This window comes from Anabas testudineus, chromosome 19 (assembly GCF_900324465.2).
Source record: "Anabas testudineus chromosome 19, fAnaTes1.2, whole genome shotgun sequence".
In the NCBI taxonomy this organism is placed as follows: Eukaryota; Metazoa; Chordata; class Actinopteri; order Anabantiformes; family Anabantidae; genus Anabas; species Anabas testudineus.
The window spans coordinates 18,451,149-18,463,310 of NC_046628.1; the positions used below are offsets into that span (position 1 = coordinate 18,451,149).

General features: G+C 42.4%; 1 protein-coding gene across 10 annotated transcripts in view; it reads right to left on the reverse strand.

Moving 5' to 3' along the window:
* Positions 1 to 1,357: 1,357 nt before the first annotated feature.
* The window catches only part of ebf3a (EBF transcription factor 3a), a 39,818-nt gene continuing 29,013 nt past the window's right edge, over positions 1,358 to 12,162 (reverse strand). For 4 of the 10 annotated variants that reach the window (XM_026351491.1, XM_026351489.1, XM_026351488.1 and 1 more), the window contains 6 exons: positions 10,050 to 10,138; positions 6,191 to 6,256; positions 5,290 to 5,452; positions 4,874 to 5,062; positions 4,136 to 4,303; positions 1,358 to 1,429 (listed from right to left, as the gene is read on the reverse strand). In XM_026351491.1, coding sequence (XP_026207276.1) covers positions 1,398 to 1,429; positions 4,136 to 4,303; positions 4,874 to 5,062; positions 5,290 to 5,452; positions 6,191 to 6,256; positions 10,050 to 10,138 — 707 coding nt within the window. In that variant the 3' untranslated portion in view covers positions 1,358 to 1,397. Of the gene's footprint in view, positions 1,430 to 4,135; positions 4,304 to 4,873; positions 5,069 to 5,283; positions 5,453 to 6,190; positions 6,257 to 10,049; positions 10,139 to 12,162 lie in introns of all 10 variants that reach the window. The other 6 variants (XM_026351490.1, XM_033326828.1, XM_033326827.1 and 3 more) reach the window with 4 other exon arrangements.

The following is a 12,162-nucleotide window of genomic DNA, read 5'->3' on the forward strand; positions in this document are numbered from 1 at the left end:
GAGCTCCTCTCCTCTCTTCTTTCTCCTCTATCCATTCAATTCTATCATTTCATGTCATTAACTTTTTGTCTTCTCTCTCCTGTAGTTGTGTTTCCTCCTCTCTGTCTCCCTCTCTATCCTCCTCCTTGGAGCTGTATATCTCCAGAGTCCAGTTACTGGTTCTACCAACCTGTCCACTGTTTTTCCTGCTTGTTGTTTCTCTCCTCTTTCCACTCACCCCACCCGGTCGAAGCAGATGGTCGCCCACCCTGAGCCTGGTTCTGCTGGAGGTTTCTTCCTCTAAAGGGAGTTTTTCCTCTCTACTGTCTCCTGGTGCTGCTCAGTGGGGTTGTTGGGCTTTCTATATAATTCTGTATACAGTTATACTTTGTGAGGTCTTAAACCTTAAACACTGTAAAGAGCCTTGAGATGACGTCTGAATTGGTGCTATACAAATAAAATGGAATTCAATAGAATTTTACAGATAAAGAGTTTAAGTTTGAGGGTCAGTGGGTCATATTGTTCTTGTTTCCATATATAATAAATATAATTTTCTTTCTCTTTCCAGCTATCCTGTTCTCTTTGATTGCTGTCTGGAAGCTTAATTCATAATTACTCCCCAAAAAGAAACTTCCTTCTGTCCAAACTGAAATATTAGTTTCTTCCTGTTGTCCTAACACTGAGGTTATCTCTTACCTTGCTGTTTCTAACATATGACTTCCATCCTCTAGCCATGCTCCATGCTCTAGCTGGAGTTTCCTTATCCTTTTCCCTTTAACCAAGAAGCTTCTATTTTTTTTAGATTCCAAACTACGAAACTGTTTAATGTTGTTCAGGCTGTTAAGTATCTGTTTTTAGTTTGATGACGACTAGAAACAGAAGCTTTAACTACATTAAATTTTGTGTCTCATGGTACGATGTGATTCAACAATTTGAACAAACCCTTCCTTTTAATAAAAACAAGGAACCAGAAGAAGAAGCTTCGTCTGCAAAAACCTGTCGGGAGTTTTTGTTAAACGAGTCTGATGTTTTCAAATGTTTTATAATTTTGGGCCTTTAACATTTTACAGTCTTCATATCAGGTATTTATCTGTCCCCAAATCCAGATGATGGTCAACCAGAGTTCACAGGTGGAGGAATTGATTTCACATGGCAAGTGTGACAGTTTTTATGCCAACAGACCCCACCCCCCCAAACATGAGTATAACACCAGACTAGTACAGAGCTGAAAGCACCTGAAGAAATCTGCCGCACAAAAAGTCCTTTAATGTTTTTAAAGAGCGGAGGCTCCATCCACTCAGAGAAAACAGTTTACTTTTCACTGTGACAGGATCTGGACTCCTGGTGTCCGGACTGGTCACCTGCTGCCTGAGGCCCCCCTCATCTGAGGTGATTGGTGGTCGTGGTTGAGAGGGTTTTTACATTGGAGGAACAACTAGGCCCGACATGGCTGCAGAGACATGACAGAAGTAATGCAGATTTTTTGTAACAACAACAATAAAAATGATGAATGTTTGAGTCACATTTAAACTTAATTAATATTTATTTAACTTTCAATAAATAGATCTGTTTCAACTAATAGGAAAGACAATTCTGACATTTATGTCAATAACAATACAAAATGACAACATAATGGATGGTGAACATGGGGGGTCTGCAGATAAGGTTCAGGTTAAAATGAGTTCAGTCAGACTCATCAGCATCAGCTGCATCGGGTCCTGGACCTGGTCCAACCTGACACAGACACATCTCTACCATCTCACTGATATGACCATTTCACCCACCCCACCCCCAGTGATACTACAACTTGTAGTATCTCCCAGCTTGATAGTGAAACATTTTAAAAAGAGGAGAGAGGTCACCATGACAACAGAGAGAAGGATGGGAGGAAGACAGGATGGAGGGAGGACAGAAGGAGGGAGTGATGTGTTTTTCTAAAAGGACACTTTCTGAAGAAAGACAAACAGTGACAGAGTGTTTCTAAAAACAGAAGAGTGGTATCTGTGTGAGAGTGTGTCCGACACGTGTGCGAGATACGTGTGTGTGTATATATGAGTGTGTATCCATGTGTATCTGTGTGTTACGTGGAGGCTGAGCGAGCTGTTGGGCTCTGTCGGTCTCTGCTGGTCTCTGGAGACCTGCAGCTCTGACAGGAACCCGCTCTCTAAGAGAAGCACAGTCTCACATAAACACACTGTGATTCTGCAGCAGACTGAGACACAGCTGATTTTCCACTATTACACTCATCACACACAGACAGAACCACATTGCTTAATGCAGCCTTGGATAAGTCTGTTGAAGAGGAACCAGAAACCTGCAACAAGGAAGGTAGAGATGCAAACTAGGAGATTCTCTATGAATCCGACGTTGTTTCTCACTAACAGGTAATGATCACATTCACAACTAGAAGGAATCTACAGTCAGGAATGAGAACTGACTTTCTGAGAACAACTAGCAGAGATCTGAAGACCTAAGATCTGACAAACTCAGATTTTTGATTTCACAGGAAAACCTCACTGAGATGAAGAACGTATCCTGGCCAGTGGTCGGAACAAACATGTGCAGCTGAACTCACACTGAATGACATCATTCTAAGGACGATGAGCATCTCCGGCTCCATCTGCTGAACATGTTAGTGAGCGGTCAGATCGAAAAACTACCAACACCTGCAAACACCTGTCCCTGTCACCTCACTGTCTCCCTCCACACACAAATACTGTGTTTAGCCTGAGATCACATGATCCTCTTAAGTTTCCTGTAATGACAAGATGCATGTAGCAGGACCCAGTTTAATGTACCAGCTAATCACACACACTAAGTTAAAGCCCGTAAAAAGACTCTTAACTTGTTTTATTAACACCGCAGCAAAGACTGAGCTTTTTCACAATACAGACAGAAAATATATGAGACGTCTGAGGAGAAAGTTTAAATCACATGTGAGTGACCTGACAACACTGACCTAACTCTGCTAATATTTAATCATCCTGTTACCCTGGAGTTTTAGATGTGTTATATGTTTATTATTCTGAGGCTAAAAGTGTTAAGTTGTGAGACTCTTCACACTTATTAATGACATTCAGACTGTGTTTGTGCTGTTTTCATGTACTGTGATGATGCGCATACACACACACACAAACACACACAGTAAACACACAAACACTGTGTGGCCTTTGTGCGGAGGCGGAGAGCAGCATGAATATTTAACACTCAACAAACCTCTCTGTCAGAAACACTGACATCACACCGACTCAGTGTGTGTCTGTGTGTGTTTAGACGTTGTATCTGTGGGTTGGACTGAATAAAACATGCATCGGCCTGTCACTCTCCATGCAGTGCTAACAGTACTCAGGTTACCCACTCCGACTGTGTATGTTCACGACATCTGTTCTGCATTTACTGGTGTTTACAGGAAACCAGAGATGAAACTGAGGCGGCTGCTCAAACACAGACTGACGTTCACACTTCACTGTGAAGTCAGATTCTGCCTTCTCTGATCTCTACATTAACAAAATATGGAAAAACTGTGCTCATCATCTTCTAGGTTTTTTTGTCTGTATTTTGATTTTATTGTTTTTATTTGTGGTGACAATTTCAGTCTTTAATGTCTATGTGAAATTAATTTAACTATTAAGTATTAATTCATTATTGGACACTTGAGTATGTGCTGAACGAACACATTGTGTTTGTCTGTAGACATGTTTTACACCAACACACTAAATGTTTAAATCATCTGCAACAATACAAATGATCAGACTAGGCAGTAATGTACTAAATCTACATTTAAACCCCAATTAATCCTCATTTATTATTGGAAACATCTTTATTTCTATACTGACTATTAAACACATTTTAAACAAAATAAAGACTGTAAATTGTAAATTGATTGTAAATTAAGAATTATTTAAAATTATTATTTTAAAACGTGAGATGTTAACTAGAGGACAAGCTGGTGTGGAAAGTGTCTGACTACACGAGAAGAGGAGGAGGAGGACGAAGAAGATGGAGGAAGTAGTGGGAGGATAAATGACAAGGTGACGAAGTGGAGGACGAGTGATTCAGTGAATTTTCAGCCTATTGCTGATGGCAGTGAGAGGGATGAAGGAAAGCGGATAGTGGACTGCACAAGGAGGAGGCGGTGGAGGAGGTGCTGTCGTACCTTGCAGCCCATTGGTATTGTTGGCTGAGCAGTTTGGAGGTGGGGGTGAAGCTGGCGGTCGGACAACAGGAGCAAAGGCGCTTTTCTGTTTCACGGCAGCAGAGAAGGAGAAAACTCCATGAGAGGAGTTACAGTTCGACACGGCCATGGTCGGACTGGAGGGAACAACTGAAACACAGACAAACCAGGTAGGAAACCAGTGTAACCAGTTGCCAGCTGCTGTTCTTCATGGTAACATTTTCTTTGGGACTTAAGTGTATTCTTGACAGTTGAGCTACTAAAGCTGGGTTGATTGCTGATCAAGAATGGACTCGATCCTGGTTTAAACCAGTTCACAAACTGGTGTCTATCACAGTGGAAACACCTGAAGATGGCACTCAACTGAAGAACATGCGGGTTTAAACAAGCACGTACGGGGTCAGAGAGGAAAACCACCCAGCAGCAGTTGGAAGTGAGAAAAGACGTTTGACAACGTGTTGAGGAATCAAATCATGAACAACATCTGAACAACTAACTGCAGTACATACTAGTCAGCCCTGGTTGTGCTGGTAACTAAAGAACCCCCCCCAACCCCCGCCCCCCATTACGTTTTACATTGTTCTTATTTGATCTGCTGAATTCTGAATAAAAAATAAATGGTTAGTGATTCCACAGGACACAACACAACAAGGGTTCTTGGTCAGGTTCAGGACTCGTGGAAACAGGAGTAGTTGTGGTAGTTTTTACCTTGATACTTACTGCCGTAGGGGGAGTTGGCAGACGACCCATTGAGGAAACCTGGTGATGTTGCCACTCCGAGGTTTGGCATGCCGGTGTTTCCGTAGCCATTCATGCTGTTGCTGACGGTGTTGCCATAGTTACTCTGCTGGGGGGTGGAGCTTGGGACGTATCCCCGCGGGGACACGCTGCTGGTGTTACGACTGTAACCTACTGGAAAAGGATCACAGAGTTTTAGTAATCCTGTAGAAAGGTGCTGCTCACCTGGAGTAATACTACCAGGTACCTAATAGTACTCATTTGTTCAGTACTCGTTAACCCCCCGCTGTTCCGGTGTCCACAGGTCAACTGTATGATCAGGTCGTCTGCTGGAGCCATCCTTATTCACTGTAGTACAAGTACAGGGAAGGGCAGTACAGCATAGTACTTCTACGTACCTTGCGTTGTCTCTGAGACGTTGACAGCCAGCTGTCCGCTGAAAGAGTTAACTCCCATCATGCCGTGGGAGGCGGTGTTGCCGAGGGAGGGGATCTGGTTGTGGTTCCTGGGAACGCTGTAAAGAGCCTCAGCGATGTCGGCAGCTCGCTTCAGGATGATCTCCTGCACACAGAGAGTCGGATGAAACGTCAGACTGTGGAGCAGCAGCATAGTTAAATCATTTTAATTCAAATGAAATGTTTAAAAATAAAACAGGACAAATAAAATACTGCTCTTTGTTTATTTCTGTTCCTTTATTCTGACTTAATCTGGCCTCATGTTAAATCCCTAAATTTCTTCTCATTGTTTTTTATCTATTTCTGATTTCTGTCTTTTTTATCTCGTCTTACTGTGTCGATCATGGATCATGTCACGTTCCCTATATGTGATTTTTACATTGTGTTGCTTCATTACTTGAGCCTTTAGATCTTTGTCTAAAACACACATGATTAGTTTGTTTCCTGTTTGTTAAATTACACGAAGACGTCATGTGACCTTAAACACACACACACACACACACACACACACACACACACACACACACACACACACACACACACAGACACTCAGAGTAACTAATGCTGGATTTACATTCGTTTACAACCTCGGTTCTCTGTTCAAGGTTACACTTTCATTTCAGCCGACCTGTGTGTGTTTGGGATGATTAACCCGCCTGTTGAGAAGCGTGTCGGAGACAGACGAATAAAAAGAGCCCCCCACCTCCCCTACTTGCAGGAGGAGGTTTGAACCGCTCACTGAGCTTCATGGAATATTTCTACCTTTACATCTCAACACCTACTCAGACAGACCAGCTAAACGTGAACTGACCAGTCAGGTGTGTACTGTAGGTGTAAACCTTACCTGGTTGTTATGTGGCATCCCATAAAGCGCCTCCACCAGGTCAGCTGCTCTCTTCAGCAACACCTCCTGCAGAGGAGTAGAAAGGAGCTCACACATAAAATACTGAGAATCAGTGGGCAAACTTCACTCCAGACGTAACTAGGTAAACTGAACCGCATTTCCCTAAAATGGCCCGAATGTGACTGAGCTCTAGATTCTATCCGATAAAGGTTTTCTGTGTTTGCTTTAAAAAACTGCTGAAAACAGAACTCTTCTGCATCTTCCTTTGCACTTAAAAAAAAAAAAAAAACTTTTCTACTCTTTCATTCTCACATCTCTTGAAACAGAAACACTTTTTTGATAGCACTTTGCTTTGATGTTTTTTCTCCTTGACTTAGATTTTGTTTCCTTGCCTTGTTCCTCACTTGTAAGTCGCTTTGGATAAAAGCGACTGATAAATGACTAAATGTAAATGTAAATGTTCGCTCCACACAGATCTGATGAAGTCACTTTACACTAAACTACGCTCCACACAGCAACTACACCAGGAATTCCACTGTGCTGTACACATACTTACATGGCAGGGATTAAGGTTAGGGGGTGATATGTTAAAACCCCTCATGTGACGTTTCCACCGACTGAAACGGGGATGGAAACACACTGTGTGTGTGTGTGTGTGTATGTGTGTGGTTGTGGTTGTTGACATGACTGTAATAAACTGTGCTAATTCTTATCGGAGCTCAGTTACACCTCACAGAGCGCGCACACTGACACACAGACACACACACACACACACACACACACACACACACACACACACACACACACACACACACACACACACACACACACACACACACACACACACACTGTTTTAACACACTGTGTTTGTCTGTGTGTGTATGTGTGTGTGTGTGTGTGTGTACGTGTGTGTGTGTGTCTGTGTGTGTTTGTGTGTGAATGTGTGTGTACGTGTGTGCACGTGTGTGTCTGTGTGTGTGTGTAATCAGGCGTCGGCAGGACGATGCTTCCTTCAGTCTTTATCTTAATTAAACACTCTCTCATTAATCTGCTGCTTTTCATTACAAACTTCTTCAGGCCGTTTTCAATTAACCCCGCCCCCTCGGTCCTCCACCCACTGCACTCCTCCTTTTCCCTTTCCATCATCCATCTCTTCACTGTTCTTTCATTTCTTCTTCTCTCCTACATTTTTTCTTTACTCGTCTAATTTTCTTTCTTTCCACATTCTTCTTCTTTTCTTTTTTCATCCCTAATTTGATTTCCTCCAGTTTCTTATTCAATTCTTTTCTTTTTGTTCCTCAGTCTTGTTTCTCTCCTTTGTCCATTTTCTCTTCCCTCTTTCTTTCCTCTAAAATGTGTTGTTTTTGTGTCTCCTCTATCTCTTTCTCTGAATATCATCCCTTTATCCTCTTTTCTCCTCTGCGTTACAAATATCATTTTGTGGATCATAAATAAATGTTATGAGCTCTGATTTACAGCCTTTAACGTGCTCTTACTGTCAGGTTATCTGATCAGACTCTGTGTCGCTGTGTAACACACACACACACACACACACACACACACACACACACACACACACACACACACACATACACAGACTGAGAAGAAGTCATTTCAGCCTCCGATCGTCTTTAATCTGCTCGTTTACGCAGAGCGACGTTTGAGTGTGTTGCAGCATGAGAGCAGATTTATTCACACACACAGTGTTTATAGGGACAAATGAAGCCTTATTATTACAAGTGTTTCATTGTGAGATGACAAGCACCTCTCTACCCCCACACACACATATTAACAAGGTTACCACGGCGATACAGCTGGATGTCATTGCTGAGGAGGAGGCCAATTATTCCTTTAACCCGCACCATCTCTCAACCCCCACCACACACACACAGATCATCCAGATTGTGTCTTAAAGCCTGAGCAGCAGGAAATGAAGCTTAATAGACGCAACATGAAGAATAATTACATCTCAACAAACAACATAATGAAAGGTCGTGTCCCGAATTCCTGGAGAGAATGGTGACAACATAAGAGAGAGACAATAATCAGAGAAACAATCAAAGAGTCCTGGACCAGTCTGAGCCCCCTCCCCTTTGTAGGATAAAAACCATCCTACAAAGTCATTATCGCAAAAACCAAATGTGGGGTGGGTCAGGTCTGGGAACTCCTTGGCATCATTCCAGAACTGGATTCCAGACCGGGAACAGAAGAGTAGGAGGGAGAAAATAAAAACTAGAACCTGGTTGAGATGAGTGTTATTTATAACCGAGGGCAAGAAAGAGGCAGAAACATGGAAACTAAAACACAGAGTGAGTTTTTCATAAATCAGATAAAGACAGATGATAATCGTGTGTGTGTTTGTGTGTGTGTGCACACCATCTCCTTTCTTGCCACATGGCTGCACTCGCTGATTACCTGATTTGACTGTTTCAGCCTCCCTGTTTGCCAATAGGCTTTACACACACACACACACACACACAGAAACAAACACACACAAACACACACACAGAAACAAACACACAGAGAAACACACACACACAAACACACACACACACACACACACACACAAACACACACACATAGAAACACACACACACACACACACACACACATAGAAACACACACACACACACATAGAAACACACACACACACACATAGAAACACACACACACACATAGAAACACACACACACACACATATCTTGTTCGTGTGTGCTCGTAGAATTTTTGCTTTTTCCCGTTGTGTCTTGAATTAATGTGTCTTTGTGCAGTTTCAGTTTCATCCCTGTTGGGATTTTTTTGTGGTCTCAGAGTTGAGACTTGGTTTTCAGGTTCAGGTTACAGGTACAGGACACAGTTACTGAGGAGTCCCAGGATCTAAACCCACAACAGTCCTGAACATCACTGGTGCACATGTAAACACGCTCATGTATAAATCAAAAGGTGCCGTTCAGACGTCTGCCTGAGTCCAACATCAGGATTACTTCCAGTTAGTAGACTTTCTGTGGTCGACAGTCACTCTGCAGCGTGGGTAATTGAATAAAACCATTACAGATGAATTATTAAAGATGTGGTGGGATGTGGTTTTCATTATGGAGCTAACAGCATGTCAGTTCACATCAGAGCTGCTGGAGACTGAAAACACGCTGCAGACTTCCTCCTGCCACCGATCTACATATTGAGAAGTGAGCAGCCTGCTGGTCCAGGACCTGCCAGTGTTTGTGACCGAAGTTTTGTCTTCATCTCTCAGGTGCACACATGTACATGAAGAGCTGATCTCCAAAACTTTGAAATTAGTTTGGTTAATATGACCATAAGTCAAACCGCTTCTTCATGTGCACACTGCTGCACAGACGTGCAGAGACAGTCGATCATGTTTAAGAACCGGACATGTGGAAAGTGACCGTGTTTGCTTAGCTCACGTGACTATTTCTAAGTACACATATTCAAATAGTGATTCTTCAGCTCAGTCCTTCGTTTGTCTGGATGATTTTCTCTTTGTTTAGCAGTTTGTGGATGATAATATAAATTTATCATTAAATGTTTATCAATGCTATTTAAAATTCAAAAACAGCCACAAACCAAGGCCGTATATCTGTCTGTTTGTGTGAAATATAAAGTGCGAGCGTGTGTTTTGCTAAAGACGAAGGCTCAGTTTGTGTCAGCACAGACACAAGTTAAACAGGACAATCAGTAGAAGCAGCTGATGATTATCAAGACTCTGAGCAGCCAACCAGAACACAGTCTGATGGAAAAAGCACCAACAATAATCACTTATTCTCTGTCCTTGTTTGTACAAACCGCTGCCTGTCTGAGTGTGTGTGTGTGTGTGTGTGTGTGTGTGTGTGTGTGTGTGTACCTTGGGTAGTCTCTCTGGGTCTCCGGGGTGACGAGGAATGACCTTCTGTAGCCTCTGGAAGCCGTAGTCTATGGTGGGTTCATTTAATGCTGAGGAGGAAGAGAAGAAGCTTTGTTAGCGTCCGAAAGACAAATTTAATTATGTGTCGTCATTTACCGTGTTTGTTTACATGCATGTCACATGTAAAATAAACAATTTCATGTGTAACACATAGGAAAATGTTGCTTTCCTTACAACTTTTAGATGATACAGTTGGTTTTACATGTGACACGTTTCAGTCTAAAAGTAGTAAAAGTTACTGGATAAAACTGAGTATTTCTCCAATAAATGATGTTGTGGCAGTGATTTGAAAAAATAGAATATTTCACAACAAAATCAATAAATGAAAAAAGAAAAGATTAAATTTGACTGATTTTGGATTAGGTTAGAAATTCTGTGACCTTGCAGTTCATACACAACTTCCCCAAACATAACACTCAGAAATGATCAAATATTCAGAACAAGGACGATTCACTCAAAGATCAGATAAAGATCTTTAGTCTCATTGCTAAGCAGCAAATACCCAGAATGACTGAACAGAAACCAAAAGTCGTGTTGTGTGTTTCTCTGATCCTGAGACACTTGGAATCAGTCAGACGTCCTCAGTGCGGTTCTCTCCCCTTCCTCTAACGTCATTTACAGTTTAAACTGTTAGGAGGTGATAAATCAGAGCATCAGTGAACGCAGCCGAGCACAGCGAAGAGTGTGTCAGTGTGTGTGTGCATGAAGTGCATGAATCATAATCCCGTCTTGGTTCAGTGGCGTTTAACAAGCTTTAGACTGACTCTACTATACATCACAAACAGAGAGTGTGTGTGTGTCTTCAGTCCTTGAAGGCTCACAGAGCGGAACAAGCAGCAGTTCTAGCAGAGTGTTAGCTCTCCAGATGTCTGTGTTATCTGCAGCCTGCTCTCTGATTGTGTGTCACTGTGTTTCAGGGTGTGTGACCTTGTGTTGTTGACTGTTATCCAGTTTATTATCACCTGCAGTCTGTCCGTCTTCTCTCCCGTAAAGATTCTTTATGGATCAAACCTGCATTTATCCTCACTGTGTCTTTGAATTTACCTTTAAAGGCTTCTCAAGTTTCTCATCTACTGAAAATATCCACAAATCAATAAATTTCACATAATCAAATGAATATTTTCTGTTGTTATGAGATCTCTGTAAAACACAGTTGAAGCTATTCCAATGAAGAGTTGGGCGTTAATGCTGTTCGGTTTTTACCTATTTGTGTGTGACAAAACACTTTAATCAGACATGCCACCAAACTGTGTAACAAGCTGATCAATAATATCTGACTGTGCAGTCTCCAGATGTCATCAGAGTTTCACTGACATGCTGCTATTAGTGGCTGTTGATAAAGATGTGCTCTGTGTGTATTGATCTGAAATGTCACCGATCATTGAGCTCCCTTCTTCTGATGCTCTGAAGAGACGGATGCATTTGGGAACAGCTCTGGTGTCCTTTTTATCTTCTTTATTAATGATTTATAATACTATAGACGCTATGACAGCAGTGCTGTGGACAGGGTCCACTCTACAGTAACAACAGCTGAGAGGTGATGGGTGTCGTCTCCTTTAACCCTCAGGTGATAAATTACAGCACAAGCAGAAACCAGAAAGAAGCATCAAGTTGTCATGATTCCAGCCTCGTTGCTGCCTTTATTTCCCCCATGCTCTTATTTTGGCAACTTCCTGTTTCCTCTTTCCAGTCTGTTGACATGCAGTCACCTAATTGACTACACCTGGTCTCCCCCACTCTATAAATACCGGCCTGCTCACCTGTTTCCCCTGTCTGTTCTCTATACCCAGACACTATCCAGCGTTTCTCTTGGACTGACTTGTTTTGGAATTTTTCAGACTCTGTCTGCTCTGGACCCTGTCTCTTGCCTGACCCCCTGGTGCTATGAGTTCTGTTTATTCCCAGTTATTCCCCCTGCTCACGGTACCAGACCTGTACCTGGACCTGCCTGATTCCCTTTCTTGGACCTGCACCCCTTCTGGATTCCCCCTCACTGGACCAGCCTGACCTGACCCTGCTTCCCATTTACCCCTCTGGTTCTGTGAGTTTTCCC